The sequence below is a fragment of the Rhincodon typus genome, chromosome 33, assembly GCF_021869965.1.
Source record: "Rhincodon typus isolate 14 chromosome 33, sRhiTyp1.1, whole genome shotgun sequence".
In the NCBI taxonomy this organism is placed as follows: domain Eukaryota; kingdom Metazoa; phylum Chordata; class Chondrichthyes; order Orectolobiformes; family Rhincodontidae; genus Rhincodon; species Rhincodon typus.
Window position 1 is genome coordinate 1077170 of NC_063364.1, and position 23421 is coordinate 1100590.

Consider the following 23421-nt stretch of genomic DNA (forward strand, 5'->3'; position numbering starts at 1 on the left):
GTTTAAACTGAGACAATTTGCCTACAGTAAAAGATAAAACAATTTCTTTAAGATAATAGATAAGAGAATAGATAAGGTGGAGGCAGGGAGGTTGTTTCCGCTAGCAGGTGAAACTAGGACTAGAGGGCATCGCTTCAAAATAAAGGGAAGCAGATGTAGGATTGAGGTCAGGAGGAACTTCTTCACCCAAAGGGTTGTGAATCTGTGGAATTCTCTGCCCAGTGAAGCGGTTGAAGCTACCTCACTGAATGTTTTTAAGGCAAGGCTAGATAAATTTTTGAACAGTAAAGGAATTAAGGGTTATGGTGAGTGGGTGGGTAAGTGGAGCTGAGTCTCAAGAAGATCAGCCATGTTCTTATTAAATGGCGGGGCAGGCTCGAGGGGCTAGGTGGCCTACTCCTGCTCCTAGTTCTTATGTTCTTATAAATATACGAATAAATCCTATGTTGTATCAGTACCCCACAAGGTTTCCGAAAGCTCCAGTTGATTCTCTCAAAGGTCCAGAACTTCCATTATGCACAATGTAACTTTTGCATTTAATGCACAATAAATATATTCTTCCCATTTAAACTCTTTATAGACATCTAGATTTACAGTTCCAAGGAGACAGCAATATTTGATTGTCAATGAGAGTAATCAGCAGGGTACTGAGTTTGGAATCCAAATGTGACACTTGGATCAAATCCCAATCTGTGGGACAGAACGTGAAGTGACGTCCATCCTTTTCTATAATCTCATATGAACATTTTCCCTCTTTTTTTTCTGTACTGTGCATCAAGTTTGCATTGGTTAAGTTCACGAGGAAAACAGTCGGTTTTGCAGGCTCAATCATTTTCCTGTTACCAGAACTATGATCTGTTCTGCAACTTGCCTCTTCAGTGAGGGTTATGCGTCCAGAGATCCTGAATTATGTTCACCAGGGCTACTTCCGTCTGCGCATGCTGACTTCCATTCTTGCCAACTCTTCGTATGACTGATAGAATAGCTTGAATTCTCTGGATCCCCAGGCTCTCCACACATGCAGGTTCCAATCTCTGGTGTCATTCTGAAAGCAGCAGACCACTGTGTCCTTCGCCACAACAGCAGCGTCCACGAGTTTTCTGTGGGGTTGAGGAAGACAAACAGGATACTGTCAGTAATAAAGGCTTTTATCAGTTTCCAGCTAAATACAAAGCACTAATCTACAATGCTGGCAAACAAGTCTGTTCAGAAAACTGAGTACTCTTGAAATTCTAGAAAATGGACAAGTTGGCTTCAAGGTTAGCTCATTGACAGGAAGCAAAAGATAATGTAGCTCGGGTTGTGGGTGTTGAGGTTGGTTGGCTCGCCGAGCTGGTTTGTTGTGCCGCAGACGTTCCGTAGCAACGTCTAAGGAATCTTCATAAAAGGGTGTATCAGGAAAGCCAACATGTATGAAAAGCATAGCGGTATTACAGGTAGAGCATGTTCCCTCAGAACCCACAAGAGGGACGTGGCTCAAGACATTCAAGAAAATTCACCCACGATTACAGTTAAAAAGACCCAACCACAGCAGATTCTGAACATTTTATATCAAAGGGAGAGGTATTTCCTTGTTCTTCTAATCATGGAAGTAGCTGAATAAAGACACTGAAGCAAGTTACTCATTGATGCTGGCTGACACAATTTGTCTTCCAGAAGGTCTAAATGAAGGATAAAAATATTAATTGGAGGTATACATTGAAGTTATAAACTGGTCCCATTATATAGAGTTGGATGAAAGAGTGACTTTGACAGTGGAGAAGTTGTAGTTGGACTAATGCAACAAATCCTTACAGAAAGAATGGATATCATCTTGGGGAATGATCTGGCTGCTTCAAAAGTATTGACCTCACAAAGGGCATCGGAAGTTAACGAAATTGAGATTCTACAGGGGGAATGTCCTGGATTGATTCCAGACTATGTTGTAACTAGATCTCAAATTCACAGAATGAGATATGAAGAGGTGGAATCTACGCAAACCTGACAGGGTGCAAAAATTCAGTTATCTGACGGTATTTTCGAAAACTCAAGATGAAAGGAAGAGAATAAAGAGAATGAGGCTGACATGCTTCAACCATCTTCTTTGGTAGAAATGCGACAGAATGAATTTGAGTTGAGAGAGCTGTATCAAACAGCCCACTCTGAAATTGAATCAGAATCCGTAGCCAAGTGCAATTATTTAAAAAACAAAGTGTTACTGAAGTAATGGAGACTGCCTCAAATACCAGCCGAAGAGAAATGGGCTGCTGTAAATCAGATAGCAGTTCCATCTGGGATCGGTTAGCTCAGCTGGTTAGTTTGCAATGGAGAGAAAGACACTAACAGCACATATATAGCATGGGTTTGCTTTGGGTCCTTCTATTGATTTAACACTCAGTTACCTGTCTTCAGGTGCAGATTCTGGCTTTAGTACTGCCATGACCCTGCCTTGCTGGCAGATGGACTGGTTTTCCAGCTCAATAACAATGATATCACCACCTCGTCTGAAATTAAAAACAACAAAACAGCAATGAAAAGGAAGTTTAGAGCGACAGTGACAATGCACATAAAGATTGGGTGCAGCATACAACATGCACTGGAAGTATGTGCAGTATGCAGCCGGTCCAACATGCACTGGGAACACTGCACAACATGCAGTGGCTACACTGTGCACTGATAGCAGTGTATAACATGCAGTGGGAGTATGCGCAGTAATTGTTGGGTACAGTGTGCACTGGGAGTTTTTTGCAGTATATAGTAGGTGCAGCATGCATTGGGAGCAGTGTACAGCGGATGCAGTATATCAGGAGAACAGAGCAAAGTAGGAGCAGGGTGAAGTAAGACCAGCAGGCTGTGGGTGCCACATGCAGTGGTACAGTGGGTGGAGTATGCTATAACATATGTTATTCATTTTATTTGCAAAATGAAACTGTACCAAGAACTCTAAATATTAGATAGAACTGACAATAAGAACGACAGAAGTGCATTTCTATAGCATTGTTCAGCACTTCAAATTGTCCTACATCATTTTATAGTCAATGGAACAAGTTTGATCAATGTAGCAAAATCTGAAATAAAAACAAATTGCTGGAAGTGCCAGACCTACTGAGTTCCATTAGTGGAGACAGAAACAGAGTTAATGCTTCAAGCTTTTAGAATCTTTCCTAGTATATCATAGATAATCACCCTGAACCAATAAAACCAGTGACTTGATCACTGTTGGCATAGGCAAGTTTAAAAGCACTGGTAAAAAGGTTTGGCCTGGATTGCTGAATGTTACAACTGAATTTCACCAATTTAAATAGACAACCAAGCTCACCTTGGCAACGTCAAAACCAAAATGAAGAAAAGAAAGTAAACTGGAGGCACTGCCAAAAGGGCCACTCAGAATGAGGAGGCAAAAAGCAATCTCTTCACACAGGATTGTTGGAACATGGAATGCTTTCTCACAGAGCAGATTCAGGTAGAAATCACTGCATCCTCTTATGAAAAATTAGCAATGATTCAAGATGGGGAGCAATGGGGGTAAATTATAGCAACAGGATTAACTTAGAATAATAGAGGAATTTGGGAAGGGAGCAGGGCAGGTGGGGTTAACTTAGAATTGATAGATAGCTTTGGGAAGCAAGTGGGGAAGTATGTCGATTTTGGATGATTCAGGGTTAATGGGGAAAGAGTGGAGCAAAGGGATTAATTTTAGATTCATCTCTCCACCTCAATGAAGGCCAATGCTTCCCTATCATGGGACTCTCCCTTCACAGGAATCCAGTGTGAATACAATGGAACTTCATGGTATTTCCAGCTGATCTCTTCACTTCTTGGTCCTCCAATGGACCAGAAAAAAATCAGCCTTTAATAGCTATAAAGTGTCACTTCTCTTCAAACACAATGCTGAACTCCATGCAATCTTATTAAATTGCCTTTGAAATCTATAGGAGGCGTTATTAGGATAGAGGTATGTACAATTATGTAGGAGCTATCCTTTCGTTTACTCTTACCCCACCAACCTCCCTGTTTTCTGCATGTAAACTGACGTTTTCCCACCACCATCAGTTCTGAGGAAGGGTAACTAGACCCGAAACGTTAACTCTGTTTTTTTTTCACAGATGCTGCCAGACCTGCTGAGCTTTTCCAGCAACTTTATTTTTGCTCCTGATTTACAGCATCCGTAGTTCTTTCGGTTTTACAATTAAACAGGGCTTGATGAGGACAGTGTGTATTTGTTGCAATCTCCAACTGCCTTTTAACTGTGTAGCTTGCTAGTCCATTTCAGAGGGTAGTTAATTAACCCTCTCACCACTATGTATTCTTCACACAGCCTTGTATCAAACCCAAAATAATCCCACTTGTCCACTGAACACAGCCCTGTGTCAATCCCAAAGTAATCCCAATACCCCACTGTCTCTCCTCAGAGCTTCGTATCAATCCCAAGCTATTTCCACTGTCCCACTCTCTCCTCATAGCCTGGTATCAATCCCAAAATTTTCCAAATCCCCATTTTCATCCAGTAGTCCTGTATAAATCCTAAAGTAATTACACTGTCCCATTCACTCCTCAGAGCTTTGTGTCAAACTCAAACTATTCTCACTCTCTCCCCACTAACTCTGTATCATTTCATAATATTTATGGGGAAATGATGATGTAATGGTAAAGTCACAGGATCAATAATCTAGCATAAGGTTCAAACCCAACCGTGGCAGCTTGTAGCTTTTGAATTCAGTTAATAAAATCTAGAATTAAAGACTAGGCAATGACGTAGACCATGACCATGGGGCCACACAGTGGGTCAGTGGTTAGCACTGCTACCTCACAGCACCAGGGATCAGGGTTTGATTCCACCCTCAGGCGACTGTCTGTGTGGAGTTTGCATGTTCTCCCCGTGTCTGCATGGGTTTCCTCCTGGTGGTCCAGTTTCCTCCCACAGTCCAAAGATATGGTTAGGTGGATTGGCTGTGCTGAATTGGCCATTGTGTCCAGGGATGTGCAGGCTAGGTGGATTAACCATGGGAAAATGCAGGGTTACAAGGATAGGGTAGTGTCTGGGTGGGATGCTCTTCGGAGGGTTAGTGTGGACTAGATGGGCCGAATGGCCTGTTTCCACACTGTAGGGATTCTATGATTCGAACTGCAATGTTTGAAATTGAATATCAGGCAGCCAATCACTTCAGCACTATCTAAGATTAATTTCGATCCCACTGTTAGCAGGAAAATAAGTGCATGCCATCTGCCAGTAAGAGGGAAAGATTGTTTCCAGAAAAAATGATGACATTGGTCTAATATTTACGGAATGTACAGTCACACTGCCCCATGATCAAACACAGACTCATGTTGATAGGAGGCAAAATTCCAATATGGAGCAGAGTGGAAGACTGATTGCTGTATCAATGTGACATGTCAAAGCTGTCAGTACCAGATACTTTGTTTTGGAGCAGCACCAACAAGATCATCCAAGTAACAGCTACGCTTAGGAACTGCCTGGAGCTAATAATAGCCTGATATTAGCTGATATGTTTCTATCAGGCTCTCAGTGAGGGAAGGTGTTGTAAAGTGCTTTAATTGGGCTGACATTTCAGACTTGTGATGATTCCTGCCACCTTATCTTGATCATTGAACAAGATGTAGACAGCTCCGACAAGGGAAGTGAAAATGATGAATGCACTTGGCGAGTCAGCTCTCAAAACTGTCTCTGCACCAATGAGTGGGTTGTGTGTCTGGATCCAGGGTGCAGTTCTCCAAGAGTGAGAACACCAACTTCAACAGTTTTGTCTGTATTCATGTACAAGGAGCTATTGGCTTTCACAGATCACTTTCAAAAGTGAACCGAATAGGATTGACCCTGATGGGTTGAATACCTTCCCTCTGTTAGGGATTACCATATGATTCTATTGTTAACATTTCTATTAGAAACAAGTAGAAATAAAACAATTTTTTTTGATTCATTCATAGGATGAGGGCATTGCTTGCTAGACCACCATTTATTGTCCATCCCTAATTGCCCAGAAGGCAGTTGAAAGTAAACCACATTGCTGTGGGTCTGGAGTCACATGCAGGCCAGACCAGATAAGGATGGCAGATTCTTTCCCTAAAAAGACAACAGTGAAGCAGATGGGTTTTTAACAACAATTGACAATGGATTCATGATCAGCATGAGATTCTTAATTTCAGATTTTTATTGAATTCATATCTCACCAGCTGCCATAGTGGGATTCGAACCTGGTTCCCCATGAACATTAACTTGATTTGATTTATTGTCACATGTAATGAGATACCGTGAAAAGTATTGTTTTGCATGCTAATCAGATAAATCATTCCTTACGTAAGTACAACAGGGTAATAGAACAGAATGTAGAATGTAGTATTACAGCTACAGAGAAGGTACAGAGAAAGGTCAACTGTAACAAATGAAAAATCTGTTCATCAATACGATAACAGCAGGGAAGAAGCTATTCTTAAATCTGTTGGCAGGTGTTTTCAAACTTTTGTATCTTCTGACCAATGGAAGTGGGTAGAAAGATGGTTATTGCAATGAACTTGACTGCATTCACAATTCTAATTTCTTGTTGTCTTGGGCATAGCAGTTGTCATACCAAGCTGTGATGCATCTGTAAGAATCATTGTGGATGTGCCAAATTTCCTTAGCCTTCCGAGAAAGTAGAGGCATTGGTGTGCTTTCTTGACTGTAGGGTCAACATGAATGGACCAGGATAGATCATTGGTGACATTTATTCCTAGGGAACTTGAAGCTCTCAATCACCTCCACCTCAGTACTGAGGGTGAGATTGTTGTCTTTACACCATGCAACTAAGCTGTCTATTTCTTGCCAGCACTCTTTCCTTGGTCTCTGGATTAACAGTTCAGCGTAAAGTAAAGTAATGCAGAAATGCTCAAGAAAAATACAGTTTATGAAAATTTAGGCTCTTCATTGGGGAAGAGAATCTGTGAGATTGGCTTCTGCAGGCATACCACGCCTAATGTGATGTGAGGCTGTGACTACATTGACTATAAGAGCAGATGTTCCTGATTGTAAGTCTTATTGTGGTTGAAAAATTGGTTCCATTCTTTAAGGATTGACTCCAGGTGTTGGGGACTGGCAATATTTGCCTGTCTCTGCCCATAGTTCTGTTGGCTGATGTTGCAAGTTGAGTTTAGGAACCATCTGATGATCTAATTAATAGGAGTGAAGATCAAGAACAAAATCAAAAGCAAAAAAAAAGTCATGCATTTAAGTTAGAAAAGTGCCCTGAGTTGTTTCACACAGACAAAAGTAAATAGAGAAATGATCAAAAGTCCAAGGCACAATCAGCTGAGAATGGCAGAAGCATACAAGAGGCCAGAGTGAGCAGAACAGAAAGCAACAACAGCAATAACTTATATTATCAATTTGGATGTACAGCTAATCCACTGGGGATGGGTGGCTTCATAGGCTGCAATTTTACTGATGATTGAGGAGGCCAGTCTCCGAGAAGCACATATGTTGCATACCCAACTTCTATTGTGGGTTGCTGTTTTCAGGAATGGTGCGTGTTGCCAAGCGACCACAGCCACAGATTGTCGTGGTGGATACAACAGTCCACAGGTGATTTCACCACTGCATTCGGCTCACATCTTCCAGGCAAGAATCAATGTTCGGGCTTCATGTCAGACTTCATTGAAGCAGGGCTTTGGGTGTCCCAAAGGTCGTCTGGCTCTGGCTGCACCATGGCACAGAAAATCCTTGGATCCAAGTCCAAGTCCATCTTCCATCTGTAAATGCGCTTGAGGCAGTGAAGTTGCCTTTCCTTGACGAATGCCAACATACTTGCAAGAATTGCCTTTGAGAGGAATGCTGTGATTTGGTCCTTTCATGAGATGTCTAGAATGTGCCACAAATAGTAAATATGAAAGCTGTTGAACTTCCTTCCTTAACGGTTGTTAGTCACCCATGTTTCACCATCATATAGCACGTTGCTGAGAACACGAGCCTCAAATCGTCAACTAAGATCAGGTTGAAAATGGTAGCTGCTTTCCTCATGTGTGCATTGAGTTCTGTATCAAGAGAAAGTTTGTCTATCACTGTGAGCCCAAAATAACAGAATTTGCTAACCAATTCTCACAGGGTCTTATTCAGTGTGAAAGGGGGAAGAAGTGATACTTCCTCGTCCCATGACCACAGTATTTGTGACACTTATAGTTTGGAATAACAAGTTTCAGCCACGGCAGAGTCAATCCAGAAGTCTTTGTAGCAGAGTTCCTGTGTGAACGACTAGGGAGGCAGCAGTGTAGACAAGTTCGCTCATCAAGACATGCTGTATTTTTAACTTTGCTTTCTGCCTGGAGAGACTAGTATGTCAGTAAACTGCCTTCCTGCAGATTTAGAAGGAAAGGTCAGGAGAAACAAAGAACTGTGGATCCTGGAAATCTGAAACAAAAATTAGAAATTACTGGAGAATTTCAGTAGCTCTGGCAGCATCTCTGCTTTTTCTTCAGAGTTAATGTTTTGAGTTTAGCGACCCTTCAAAATGCTGGGTTTTTTCTCCACAGATGCTGCCACAGCTGCTGAGTTTCTCCAGAAATTTCTGTTTTAGCTTCCCTCTGCAAGAATATGCACAATGATGCCAGCTCACCAGGAACATCATTCAGAGCTGTAAGTGCAACACAATGTAGTGCTTTTGTGAGCATTTTGAGGCATTTTATTGGATTGCTGCACAGTACTCAATTAAGACAGTGTGGTTTTGTATTAGTGCACTCACTGCAAAGTGTCTTGCGACATCCCACTTCATTCAGATATCAATTGCCACTGTATCACATTTCGACTTTGACCTTTCTTCACAGTTGACCCACTGAACATTGCATATACTGTTTTTTGAAGTGTTTCAATATCTTACATAACTGACACCTACATCCAAACGTTATCCAATCCCAGATCTGCCCCGTGAGCAAAACAACGCTGTTCTAACAAATGCTCGATTTCGTGTCACTGCAGCTGCTCCGTTTTCCCTCTCCAGCATAACAGAAGCCAGGTGTAAACATCATCTCTGTAAATCAAGGCCACTGATTAAAATTACCTAATTAAAACTGAAAGAAATGCGGATGCTGTAAATCAGAAACAAAAACAGAAATTGCTGGAAAAGTTCAGCAGGTCTGGCAGCATCTGTGAAGAGAAATCAGAGTTAATGCTTCGAGTCCAGTTCTGAGGAAGGGTCACTACCTGACCTGCTGAGCTTTTCCAGCAACTTCTGTTTTTGTTTGTGATTAAAATTACCTATTTGTTTTCACAATGGAGACAGTGCCACAAGCAGTCAGTTTCAAAATTCCTGCAAAGACAGTCTTATAATCAAGTTCAGATTCTGGTTGAAACCTGGTGTACAAAATCAACATTTTTTTTTACTGAAATGTCCATACTTTCACCCACTACCAACATATGAAAATGCAATCTACGCAATTCATCCAGGAACTCTATGACAAAGCCAATACACTCTACAAATTTTAAGGGAAAATTCTTGCTGCGCCAGATTCTTAGTAATTGCTGTGCACTTCACCACACGATCATCACTGTCTCGCATGGAAAGCATGGATGCATTAATCTTTACTGAAAATATGATATTAACATTGAGAACTTTCACCAAACCAAGATCATCCATTTCATGATAAGTGAAAACCTCACAGATTCGTAGATTCAGAATCTGAGTTGAGGATGGCTTTCAGTTTCAACGACCTCAGAAAGCCATTCCCTTTCGAAATGTGTGCTGAATTTCATTTTTGAAGACTTGCTTGCTTTTATTTTGGACATATTTTAAACTTATCAAGAAAACAAAGCTTTAAAATATGACAGAAATGTAACTTGCTATTTGTATCATGTGTTAACTTCTTTCTGGAAGGGCTGCCAGCTTCCCAGTCCTTACATGCCTCATCCTCCTAGTCACTGCTGAGAAGACTATAAACTCCCACACCTCCCCAACCTGTTCCTACAGCTTTCAACTCAAGCCCCTGGCGGGAGATGATATGACCTGGTTTCTACTCCTTTCCAGAACTTGTTTTGGCGATCACAATATTTTACAATTTGTCTGGAGCTGGAATGAGTAGTGTGACCAAGTAGCGAGTTCAGAAGGCCTGGGTTTTGATCTGGCATGTGGAGCATCCTGGGATTCACTGGCTGTTCGAAATTGGTCATCCAATGCACGATTATGGGACATGTGCAGATTTCATTTTCCCAGTGCACAGCCGCTCATGCATGCAGCTTATAGGTAACATTAACATCAGGAGCACATGACACCGAGGAGCTTTGATGAACAGTAAATTTTCTCCATATCCATCCTGCTGGTGATGGCAAATGCCTTGTGAGATCTATGAAAGTAAGGTAAGGAAGCACGTCCTGTTCCCTACTGTTCTCTTGTTGCTAAAAGATTAGCTCGGTTGTAGATTTGATGGTGCTGTGCTTGTAGATGCACTCGTTCTGCAAGTAAATGGAGTCATTTAAGACGGACCCTAGCAAAGACCTTCCATGTGTCGCCGAGGAGCAAGATGCCCCGTGACTGTTTTCCGTGTTGTCCTTGTTTTATCATGTTTTTTTTAAACTGTTTGAGCATGGAAAGGCACACCCACTGTCACACCTTCATGACTGCATTCTTTATAATTTGGAGAGCAGGATCTTTTTTCATAGCTTTTATTTATAGCGTTCCTTTAATGTAATGAAATGTCCCAAGTATTATAGTCAGAACAAGAAAAATCAAAATTGGCATGTAGCTGACTTGGCTAGAACACAGCTGAGAAGGATTTATTGGAATTAGAGGTGGTGGGAAGATAAGTAACTGAACAAGGAGCAGATGATTGCGTACAGTTAAGATATATTTCCTCTAATGCAAAAGGTAGGGCAAACAAATCCAGGGTTACCTGTATGGCCAGGGAGATAGAGTGGTTGAAGTAGGAGTAGGACAGATCTGAGACCAAGAAAGTGATTTACTGATGAAGGCATGGGTCACGGAGGAGATATTGAGTGATTTTGTCACTATGAAAGAGGAAGACGCTGTCCAGGCCATAGTGATGGAGGAAGAAATTCTGTCATTAGAAGGGATCAAAATTAAGAAGGTGGATGTCTTGGAAAGATTGTTAGTATTTAAAGTTCACAGAGTACTGGGACTAGATGAAATACATCCAAGGATTTTCAAGGAAGTGAGGGTTGAAATTGCAGAGGCACTGGCCATGATATTTTAGTCTTGCCTGGACTCCAGAGAGGTTCCAGAACACTGGAGAACTGCCAACATTAAGGCCTTACTCAAAAAAGACTGAGGCTAATCCTGGCAGTTATAGACCACTTAAGTTAATTTTGTTAGAGGTGAAATGTTTGCAAACAATTATTCGGGATAGAATCGTGGGAAAAGGTGGTTTGATTAGAAAGAGTCAGCATGGATTTCTAAAGAGGAAATCACGTTTAACTAACTTGTTAGAGTTTTTTGAAGAGTTAACATAAAGGCTTGATGAGGGTAATGCTTTTGATGTAGTACACATGAATTTCCAGAAGGCATTTGACACAGTGCCACATGACAGAAAAATGGAGGAAAGGGACATAGCCAATTTTGTATTATGCTGACAGAATGATAGGAAACAGGGAGTAATGGACTGGAGGAAGGTTTTTTGCAGTGGAGTTTTTCAGGGGCTGGTATTGGAACCCTTGTTTTTCCCGATATATATCATTGATGTGCAGGGGACAATTGCCAAGTTTTCAGATGCCATCAAAATTGGATGAACTTTAAACTGTAAGGAGAGTATGGAACTCCGAAAGGACATTAACAAGTTGATGGAGTGAGCTGATAGGTTGCAGATGAGGTTCAATGCAGGGAAGTGGCAGGGGATGCTTTTTAGTTGGAAGACGACTGAAAGAAAATATAAAATTCTAAGGGTAGTGCCGGAGCAGAGGTACCTGGATGTACATGTACACAGATCATTGAAAGTGGCAGGAGAGGTCAGTTAGTATAGCATATGGTGTTCTCAGCTTTGTTAATAAGGGCAGAGAATACAACAGCAAGAGTATGATACTGAACTTCTACAAGATTCTTGTTAGACCTCAGCTGGAGTATGTATGTGTAGTTGTGGGTGCCACATTATAGGAAAGATGCAAATACATTGGTGAGAGTGCAGAAACACTTTATTAGAATGGTTCCAGGCACGAGAAACTTCAGTTGAGGGTATCCCCTTCCCTTCCCCCTTTTCTGATGAAGGGTCTAGGCCCGAAACGTCAGCCTCTCTGCTCCTATGATGCTGCTTGGCCTGCTGTGTTCATCCAGCCCTGCACCTTGTTGTTTCAGTTGAGGGTAGACTGAACAAGACTGTTGCTCCTGGAGCGAAGGTGGCTGAGAGGAGATCTGACTGACGCTTTTAAAATGATGAAAAGGCTGGACACAGTATCAGACAGAAGCTATTTTCACTGGTAAAAGATACAAAAACAAGAGGGGATTGATTTAAAATGATATGCAAAGTGAGAAATGTGTTTTATACACAGCGAGTTGTTAGGGTATAGAATACACTGCCTGGAAATGTGGTGGAGGTAGGTTCAATTGAGGAATTCAAGAAGGCATTGGATGGTTTTTTCAGAGAGTAGTTATGTACAGTGACATCAGGAAAAGGTAGGAGATAATCGCTAGGTAATAGGCCAGTGCAGGCATAACGGTCCGAATGGTTTCCTTCTGCAGTGTAATATTTTTGTGATTCTGTGCTAATGAGTAAAACAAGGTGATATCAGGTCAAATGATCTCAAGCTCAATGAGGTAGGTTTTATAGAGCATTTTAGAGAGGAGAGTGAGGTGGAGAGGCAGACAGGTATACAGAGAGATTCAGGACCTTTGGCCTAGCCAACTGACAACAGCCATCAATGGTGGAGCAATCAAAATCAGGCTGAACAAGACATCAAATTGGAGGAGCACAGAAATTTCACAGGGTAATGGGAATGAAATCAAATAAGGCCCCTGAGGAATACTGAAACCAGACAAGGCCCTCAAAGAACATAAAATGAGCAGAAAAGACTTTGAACAAGTAGTTAGGAGCACTAGAAGGGGCCACAAAATGTCTTTGTCAAGTAGGATTAATGAGAATCCTAAGGTAGTTTATACAGCAGATCAGTGGGCTTCGCAAGGATCAGTGCTGGGACCTCTGACTTTGATGAAAATGTAGGTGGTCTGGTTAGTAGTTTTGCAGACAAGACAAAAATTGGTAGAATTGTGGATAGTGAGGAAGGTATTCGGGGACACAGCAGGATACAGATCATCTGGAAAAGTTGAGTGGAGAAATGGCAAGTGTGAGATGATGTACTTTGGGAGGTCAAATGCAAGAGGAAAATATACAGTTAATGGCAGGATCCTTAGAAGCATTGATATACAGTGGGATCTTGGGGTCCATATTCATAGCTCCCTGCAAGTAGCAACACCAGTGAATAATTGACCAAAAGATATGGGAGCAGAATTAGCCATTCGGCCCATTGAGTCTGCTCTGCCATTCGATCGTGGCTGGTACGTTTCTCGACCCTATTCTCCGGTCGTCTCCCTGGAACTCTTGATTCCCTTACTAATCAACAATCTATCTCTGTCTTAAATACACTCAATTACTTAACCTCTACAGCCTTCTGCAGTTATGAGTCCCTCAGAACAACCACCTTTTGGCTAAAGAAATTCCTCCTCATCTGCATTCTAAGGGTCGTCGCTTCACTTAGAGGCAGTGTCCACTGGTCCTAGTCTTTCCTCTACTAGTAGAAACACGTTCACTCTATTCGGGCCTCTCAGTATTCTGTGAGGTTCAATGCGATCCCCCTCATCCCTCTAAACTCCATCAAATACAGAGTCCTCAACCACTCCTCATATAACAAGCCCTCAGGCTCTGGGATCATTCTTGTAAATCTCCTTTTGTGCTTCAGATTTGTGGAGCCCTCCTCTGTTTAAAAAGTAGTCTACACTTCTATTCTTCCTATCAAAGTGCGTAGCCTCACACTTTCCCACAACGTATTCCATCTGCCATTTCTTTGCTCACTCTCCTAGCCTTCCAAGTCCTTCTACAGCTGTCCCACCTCCTCAACGTTACTTGTCCCTCTACCTATTTTAGTGCCATCTGTAAAGTTAGCAACAATGCCCTCATTGTCATTTGCCAGTTAGCCAATCCTCTCTATGCCAGCACCGTGCCCCTAATACCATAGACTTTTATCTCATTTAGCAGCCTCCTGTTAGACACAAGAATAAGGGAAGTAAACACGTGGCTGAAGGAGTGGTGCGGGAAAGAGGGGTTCCATTTCATGGGGCACTGGCATTAGTAGTGGAACAGGAGGGATCTGTACTGCTGGGACAGTCTCCACCTGAACTGAGCTGGGACCAATGTTCTAGCGAAAAGGGTAAATAGGCTGGTCAATAGGATTTTAAACTAGAAAATGGAGGGGGTGGGGAGGGAAGGGTAAAATTTACCCCAGTAGGAAACAAAGCAGCAGGTTAAATCTGTAGGGGTGGATTCAACTGCATGGAAAAATATGAAAGAAATGATAGGAAAGGAGAACTCAGGAGAGGTTATTGAAGTCTCCAGCAAAGACACAAATAGGAGAGTGTGTTTGGAAAGGGTTAGGAATCTAACTTCAAGCATATTGAATAAAGGGACGACAATGAGAAGAGGCACAGTAAATACAGGACTGAAGCATTATATCCGAATGCACACAGTATAAGGAATAAGGTAAATGAGCTTGTGGCGCAGATTGAAATTGGCAGGTATGATGTGGTGGACATCACAGAGACGTGGCTGCTAGGGAATTGGACTAGGAGCGAAATATCCAAGGATATACATCCTATCGAAAAGACAGACAGGTGGGTAGAGGGGGTGGGGTTGCCTTATTAGTAAGAAATGAAATTAAATCAATAGTAAGAAACGACGTAGGGTCAGATGATGTAGAATCTTTGTACGTAGAATTGAGGAACTACAAAAGGTAAAAAAAAAACCATAATGGGAGTTATGTACAAGCCTCCAAACAGGAGTCAGGATGTGGGGCACAAGATACACCAGGAGACAGAAACGGCGTGCAAGAAAGGGAAGGTTACAGTGATCATGGGAGATTTCAACACACAGATGGACTGGGAAAATCAGGTCGACAGTGGATTGTAAGAAAAGGAATTTGTGGAATGTCTACGAGATGGCTTTTTGGAGCAGCTTGTGGTAGAGCCCACTAGGGATCAGGCAATTCTGGGTTTAATGATGTGCAATGAGGCAGACTTGATAAGGGAGCATAAGGTGAAGGAACCCTTAGTAGGCAGTGATCTTAATATGATAGAATTTGAGAGGGAAAAGACAGAATCAGAGGTAATAGTATTACAGCTGAATAAAGGCAACTACAGAGGCATGAGGGAGGAGCTGGGCAGAATTGACTTGGAGAGGAGCCTAGCAAGAAAGACAGTGGAACAGCAATGGTAAGAGTTTCTGGGAGTAATTCAGGAGGCCCAGCAAAATTCATCCCTAGGAAAAAGAAGCATACTAAAGGGAGGATGAGACAACCATAGTTGACAAGGGAAGTCAGGGACGGCATAAAAGCAAAAGCACATAATGTGGCAAAGGACAGTGGGAAGCCACAGGAAGCCTACAAAAACCAACAGAGGGCAACAAAAAAAAAAAGACACAAGGAGGGAGAAGATTAAATATGAAGGTAAGCTAGCCAATAATATAAAGGAAGACTGTAAGAGTTTCTTTAGATATATAAAGGGCAAAAGAGAGGCAAAAGTAGACATTGGACCACTGGAAAATGATGCTGCAGAATTAGTAGTGGGGAACAAGGAAATGGCTGAGGAACTGAATAATTACTTTGCGTCAGTCTTCACAGTGGAAGACAGGAGTAATATCCCAAAAATTCGAGACAGTCAGGGGGCAGAGCTGAGTATGGTGGCCATCACTAAGGAGGAGGTGCTAGAAAAACTGATTGGCCTGAAAGTGGACAAATCACCTGGACCAGATGGACTACACCGCAGAGTTCTAAAGGACATAGCTGAACAGACAGAGGAGGCATTAGTGGTGATCTTTCAGGAATCGCTAGACTCAGGGAGGATTCCAGAGGACTAGAAAATCGCTAACATGACACCCCTGTTTAAAAAGGGAGCAAGGCAAACGACAGAAAATTATAGGCCGATTAGCTTAACCTCAGTTGTGGGTAAGATTTTGCAGTCCATTGTGAAGGATGAGATTTCTGAATACTTGGAAGTGTATGACAAAATAGGGCAAAGTCAGCATAGTTTCATCAAGGGGAGGTCATGCCTGACGAATCTGCTAGAATTCTTTGAGGAAGTAACGAGAAGGTTAGACCAAGGAGAGTTAATGGATGGTATCTGCCTGGACTTCAAGAAGGCCTTTGACACATGGCGCAAAGGAAGCTGCTGAGTAAGATAAGAGCCCATGATGTTAGATGCAAGGTACTAGCATGGACAGAAGATTAGCTGTCTAGCAGAAGGCAGAAAGTGGGGTTAAAAGTGAACAAGTAGTGTTCCACAAGAGTCAGTATTGGGACCACAACGTTTCACTTTATACATTAATGATCTAGATGAAGGAACTGAGGGCATTCTGGCTAAGTTTGCAGACGATACAAAGGTAGGTAAAGGGACAGGTAGTATTGAGGTGGCGGGGAAGTTGCAGAAGGATTTGGACAGGTTAGGAGAGTGGGCAAAGAAGTGGCAGATGGAGTACAACATGGGAAAGTGTGAGGTCATGCACTTTGGTAAGAATAGAGGTATGGACTATTTTCTAAATGGGGAGAAAATTCAGAAATCTGAAGTGCAAAGGGACTAGGGAGTTCTGCTCCAGGACTCTCTCAAGGTAAACTTGCAGGTTGAATCAGTAGTTAGGAAGCCAAATGCAATGTTGGCATTTATTTTGAGAGGACTTGAATATAAATGCAGGATGCACTTCTGAGGCTCTATAAGGCTCTGGTCAGGCCACATTTGGAGTATTTTGCGCAGTTTTGGGCCCCATATCTCAGGAAGGATGTACTGGCCCTGCGGCAGGTTCAGAGGAGGCTCATGAGATTGGTCCCAGGAATGAAAAGCTTAACATATGAGGAATGTTTGAGGACTCCGGGTCTATACTCGATGGAGTTTAGAAGGATAAGGGGGTGATCTAATTGGAACTTACAGAATACTGAATGGCCTGGACAGAGTGGATATTGGGAAGATGTTTCCATTGGTAGGAGAGACTAGAACCTGAGGGCATAGCCTTAGAGTAAAGGGAAGATCCTTTAGAAAGGAGATGAGGAGAAACTTTTCAATCAGAGAGTGGTGAATCTCTGGAACTCACTCCTCAGAAGGCTGTGGAGGCCAGTCATTGAGCATATTTAGGACAGAGATAGATAGGTTCTTGATTGTTGAGGGGATCAAAAGTTACAGGCAGAAAGCAGGAGGATGGGGTTGAGGAACTTATCAGCCATGACTGAACGGCAGAGCAGACTCGATGGGCTGAATGGCCTAATTTCTGTTTCTATTTTTTATGTTGTCAAATTTTGGAAATTCAACTAGATCATGTCCACTGGTTCTCCTTTGTCCAACTTACTCATTACATCCTCAAAGAATTCTAACAGATTTATCAGGCATGTCCTCCACTTGACGAAACCATGCTGATTCAGCCCTATTTTAGCATGCACTTCCATGTACTCTGCAATCTCACCCTGAGTTTAATGTCTTCTGCCTCCCTCCCTTCTTAAGCAGGGGGCTTACATTAGCCATTTTCCAGTCCTCCGAGACCTTCCTTGACTCCAGTGACCCATGGAAGATCATCACCAATGCCTCCGCACTCTCCTTAGCTATTTCCTTCAAAAGTCTGGGGCGTAGTCCATCCGGTCCTGGTGATTTATCCACATTTAGCCCTCTCAGCTTCCCCAACATCTTCTCCCTAGTGACAGTTTCTACACTCACTTCTGCCCCGACTCGAATCTTCAAGTTCTGTTAAGCTGCTGGTGTCTTCCACCGTGAAAACTGATGCAAAGTACCTATTCAACTTCTCTGCCATTTCTTTGCTCCTCATTATTTCTCCAACCTCATTTTCCAGTGGTTCAATGTCCAGACTTGCCTCTCTCTTACCTCATATATCTAAGAAAACTCCTGCAATCGTCTCTTATCTTAATAGCTAGGTTACTGTCATATTTCATCACTTACCCGCTTATTGCTTTTTTAGTTGTCCTTTGCCTGACTTGTTAGCGATGGTTGCCTCAACCTCCTCCTAGTATGTTTCTTCTTCCTTGGGATGAATTTCTGCTGTGTCTCCCAAATTACCCCCAGAAACTCCTGCCATTGCTTTTCCACTGTCTTCCCTGCTAGGCTCCCCTTCCAAACAACTCTGGCCAACTCTTTCCTCGTATCTTTGTAGCTACCTTTTCTTGATTGTAATACCACTACATCGGAATCCAGCTTCTCCCTCTCAAATTGCAGGGTGAATCCTATCATATTGTGGTCACTTCCCCCAGTTTTACTTCACTTCAGCTCCCTAATCAAGCCTGCCTACACATCACCAAATCCAGAATTGTCTGTTCTGTAGTGGGCTATACCACAAGCTGTTCCAAAAAATCATCATGTAGACATTTCACAAATTCCTTTCTTTGAGATCCACTATCAACCTGATTTTCCAAGGCCAGCAGGATTTCATGTTGGGTAGGACACGGGCAACAGAACTGTAAGGTTTATGAAACCATCTTTCAATAGCTTTTGATCATAATGAATGCTGACTTTATTGGATGTCCCATGAGGACTGGATCACAGTGTGAATGAGCAGATTGCTTTACTGTACATGCTCCATTAATAAAATTACAGTCCATTAAATCCCAAAGATCACTTGGTGTTTGAAAAGTTAAAATAAGTATAAACAACACTGGAAAGACAGAGAAACAAAACGCATAAGAATGCCAAAATGAAATATGACGAGATTATATCTGTGTTGAATCACTTACGTTTTTTTAATTCATTAACAGGATGAGGACTTCACTGGCGAGGCAGCATTTATTGCCCATCCCTAATTGCCCAGAGGACAGTTAAGAGCCAACCACATTGCTGTGGATCTGGAGTCACACGTAGGCCAGACCAGGTAAGGATGGCAGTTTCCTTCCTTAAAAGGACATTAGCGAACCAGATGGGTTTTCCCAACAATCGGCAATGGATTCATGGTCATCATTAGATTCTTAATTCCAGATATTTTTATTGAATTCAAATTCTACCATCTGCCGTGATGGGATTCGAACCTGCACCCCCAGAACGTTATCTGGGTCTCTGGGTTAACAGTGAAGCGATAATACCATTAGGCCATTGCCTCCATCCCACATAATTCTATTCAAAGAAATGTACATTGACAACTGCAGCTGATTTGCATTTGCTCAGCCTATCGTTTTTTGAATTTATGGATAAACAAATACTGTGTCCTGGGAACTGAGCAATATGGTGGACTCTTAACTGCTCTCTGGGTAATTAGGGATGGACAATAAATGCTGGCCTTGCCAGAGACGCCCACACCCTGTGAGTGACTTAATTATTGTCACATCAAGACTTTAACCCATGAGCTTTCTCAGCAGCATGGGCTCAAAGTATAATATGGCAGGGCAATTAATCATTACATCTTTAACAAGCTTAAAAATCTCCATGAGCAGCCTCTTCAGTTCAAAGCTTAAAATTTTTGTTAGGCTTCCGTTAAGAATCCCAATACATTTTGTTTAGAAAACAGCAACAACACCCTAAACTATTGAACTCACGCTCAGCCACACCCCAAACCATAAAGCATAATACTCACTCTCTACCATACCCCAAAACATTTCATCTATATTGCAAAACCATTACACTCACTCGCAGATGCACGCAATGCAAATTACATTTACCCCCAAAATCCAGAATTTGATACAACTCTCCAAAATACACCCTTCAATTACAATGTGATACTAAGAAGTGCTATTATTTTTGTGTGTACTATACACACATATGGCAAAGACTATGTATTTGGGCAAGTATAGCCTGGCCCTCAGCTGTGTACCAACACAATAGTGGATCAAAATAAACAACTTGCTTATTTGTAGAAGAGCACTAGCTAAATAAGAAGGTTGCAACAAGGGGAATTACACATTAACAAAACTAATATTTCCATTCATATCAATTTTACAAATTAGTTTAATTATAACATACCAAAATACTGTTGACAACTGTCGACTGCATTAACACTTGATTCGTTCATTGTATAATCTATAAACTGACCTAACATAAATTATTAATACCATTAAGCATCTACAAACTAAATATATTACGAAGTTATAAATGAAGAAACCTGCATTTTTAATTTTGCTTTGTGATATCCAACCTGCTGCACTTAGAGAGTGAACATATGTTTTTCAAATTGAGTGGATCTGATAAGCAACCTACCTTGGTATCCACAGGGTGTCCTTAACGGTTAGGATTTTTACAGCTTGTAGCTGTTCAATATCATGCACTGATGGGGAGATGCTTCCATGCCTGTCATGTGATAAACTTGACTCACAGTCAGTAGAATGAGGAATACTTGTGGGACTGGCTGGGGAACTCAGGGCACTGAATGATGTCCTGGTGTTCCTGTTGGTACAGGAGTGAGATTCGGATGACAGAGAACAGTAATCAGTCATGGAGTCAGAATGTCTTATAACTTGGGTTCCAACCTCATCATTGAAAATGATGCTGACGTCCATGGAGTTGGAATCAGTCGTATCTGTGGGTGTAATGGCTGTGGTTGTTGCAAAACTAGCAGGCTGCTGGATGGGGAACATGTCTCTCAGTGGATTACAGTCACTGCACGTATAATGGGCACAGACCTGATATGAACGGTACATAATTAAAGTACTTGTCTTATCATCCAGACACCAAATGGCCTCTTCCCCATTACATCCCATATTGCAAGTCATTGATATGACTTGTGAGGGAGCTTGATAAGGTTCTAATCTCCGAGTTATTTCTGTAGCAAGTGTGTCTATGATCAGGATCCCAGGACCGTTGCTGTACCACACTTCTGATCCATTGTTCACTGCTATCATATCAGTAACTGGATACGCATTCTGTCGAAGGTCGTTGTCGGAGATTTTAAACTGAAACTTATTTGCTGAGCGTGAGCACAGATAGGAACACCAACCCTCAGGAATTTCATTGGCCAGAGAGTAAACTGCGACCATTCCATCAGCCATGCCTGCAAGCATTACCGGAGATTTCTGTGACAAAGAGATCAAAACATACATTCAGGGTTTGGAGAATATCTGTCATAGCTTAACTTTATTCCTACACATTGCCATTCCAGCTGAGGGGACACCATTTGGCATATCAGATGTGTAGATCAGCCCATCTGTTAGTGACAATCACCATGACTTAAACTAGGAATGAAGCTGCTAGTTTCCACATCCAATTCTCTGACACTCACTTCTGTCATATGATACTTGTCATCCATTGCCTGCAATGTTCAAAACACCAGATTGTTTTTGGATAAACCCAAAGCACAACACCACTCAATTCTACCTTTCATTGGAACAGTTTTGATGAAGAGTCATTGGACTCAAAACGTTAACTCTGCTTTCTCCCCACAGAATCTGCCACCTGTTGAATTGCACCAGTAATTTCTGTTTTAGTCACTGGAACACAGATCATTGGGGTCTTTCAAATAATGCTTTAAACATAATGCTATCAAGCATGCTATTTAATATTTAAAATTAAGCAATGGCATTGCTCCATGTGCGCCAAAGGGAACAGTTAATTGAATATAGTGTTCACCACCCCATCATACTCTTGCATAGCCACAATCACATATTGGGAATTCCACTGTCCAACACCACACCATCTATTGACTTCCATTCTTAAAGTGAATGCACAGGAAATCGTGACGATGCTGCCCAAATTCCTGAGCACGGAAACCAGTGTTAGAGTTGTTGGTAAGGGTGAGGGAATAAAGAGAGGACATTTCCACACTATAGTTACTTTGGGAGTTGGATCACAGCAGGATTAGGAGGTTAACACATTTCAAAGTTCATGTTTGGCCTAATTACTGACATGAATTTCAGCTACTATTGAAGCTGCCAGAACAATAACAACAAAGCATCTACAAAAAATAATACTTCTGTCCATTAATATTACTTACTTGTGCAGGGTCTGACAATCTCCTGAAGCTGCAGGGCATTCTGTAGAAGGTGCAAGTACCTTTTCTAAAGAATGCTCACTTGGGAAGATGGTGATTTGGGGGATCAGTAAAGATTAACTGTTGTTCCAAAGGTTGACACTATTGATGTGAATGGAATTACATCTGAAAGACTGTTAGGCACGGGATAGGATTGTGAAATCTGCTGGGCCTGAACAGCCATGTTGGAGCACAGGGCTTGGGGCATGAAGGGAATAAAAACTCTTCACCTTTCTCGGTGGGTGTATGGGAGACATGATCTTTGATTAGATTTCTCACATTCTTGTGCTGCTAACTAGTGACCAAGGAGAATGACAGCTCACGTAAGGGGATTCTATTGTTAGAGGAATAGATATGATCTTTTGTAAACAGGATTGAGAGTCCCGCATTGTATGTTGCTTGCTAGGTGCCAGGATGAGGGACTCCTCTGACCGGCTTAAAAGGATATTGGAGAGGGAGGGGCAAGAACCAGTTTTTGTGGTTCAGGACCAACGACATAGGCAAGAGGACCTGTTTGGGGATTATCAGGAACTAGGAACTAAAATTTAAAAAACAGGTCCTCAAGGATTATAGTCTCCAGATTACTACCTGAGTCACATGCAAATTGGGACGCAAGAATAAGGGAAGTAAACACGTTGCTATAGGAGTGATGTAAGAAAGGGGCTTCCATTTCATGGGGCACTGGCTTCTGTATTGGAACAGGAGGGATCTGTACCGCTGAGACGGTCTACACCTGAATTAAGCTGGGACCAATGTTCTAGCAGAAACAGGTAAATAGAGTGGTCAACAGGACTTTAAACTAGAAAGTGGAAGGGGTTGGGAAAACTCCAAGAGATACAATGGCCAATGAGAAACAAAGCAGTAAGTTATCATCTGTGGGGGTGAATTCAACTGCATGAAAAAGCATGAAAAAAAAATGAAAAGAAAGGAGAACTCAGGTTAAGTTATTGAAGACTCCAGGAACAGGACAGAGCACATCGGATAAAGGAATGGCAATGAGAAGAGGCACAGTAAATACAGGACTGAAGATATTGTATCTGAAAGCACACAATACAGGAATAAGGTAAATGAGCTTGTGGCGCAGACTGAAATTGGCAGGTATGATGTGGTGGGCATCATGGAGACGTGCCTGCAAATGGATCAGACTGGGAGCTAAATATCCAAGGATATGCATCCTGTCAAAAAGACAGACAGGTGGGCAGACGAGGTGGGGTTGCCTTATTAGTAAGAAATGAAATTAAATCAATAGCAAGAAACGACGTAGGGTCAGATGATGTAGAATCTTTGTACGTAGAATTGAGGAACTACAAAAAG

General features: G+C 42.0%; 1 protein-coding gene across 3 annotated transcripts in view; it reads right to left on the reverse strand.

Moving 5' to 3' along the window:
• Positions 1-350: 350 nt before the first annotated feature.
• Positions 351-23421, reverse strand: part of lrrk1 (leucine-rich repeat kinase 1) — a 191774-nt gene continuing 168703 nt past the window's right edge. Inside the window, exons 32-34 of one of the 3 annotated variants that reach the window (XM_048615946.1) lie at positions 20343-21154; positions 2382-2483; positions 351-1100 (exon numbers count right to left, since the gene is read on the reverse strand). In XM_048615946.1, the coding sequence (XP_048471903.1) occupies positions 923-1100; positions 2382-2483; positions 20343-21154 (1092 nt within the window). In that variant the 3' untranslated portion in view covers positions 351-922. Of the gene's footprint in view, positions 1101-2381; positions 2484-12082; positions 12380-20342; positions 21155-23421 lie in introns of those variants that run through there. The other 2 variants (XM_048615947.1, XM_048615948.1) reach the window with 2 other exon arrangements.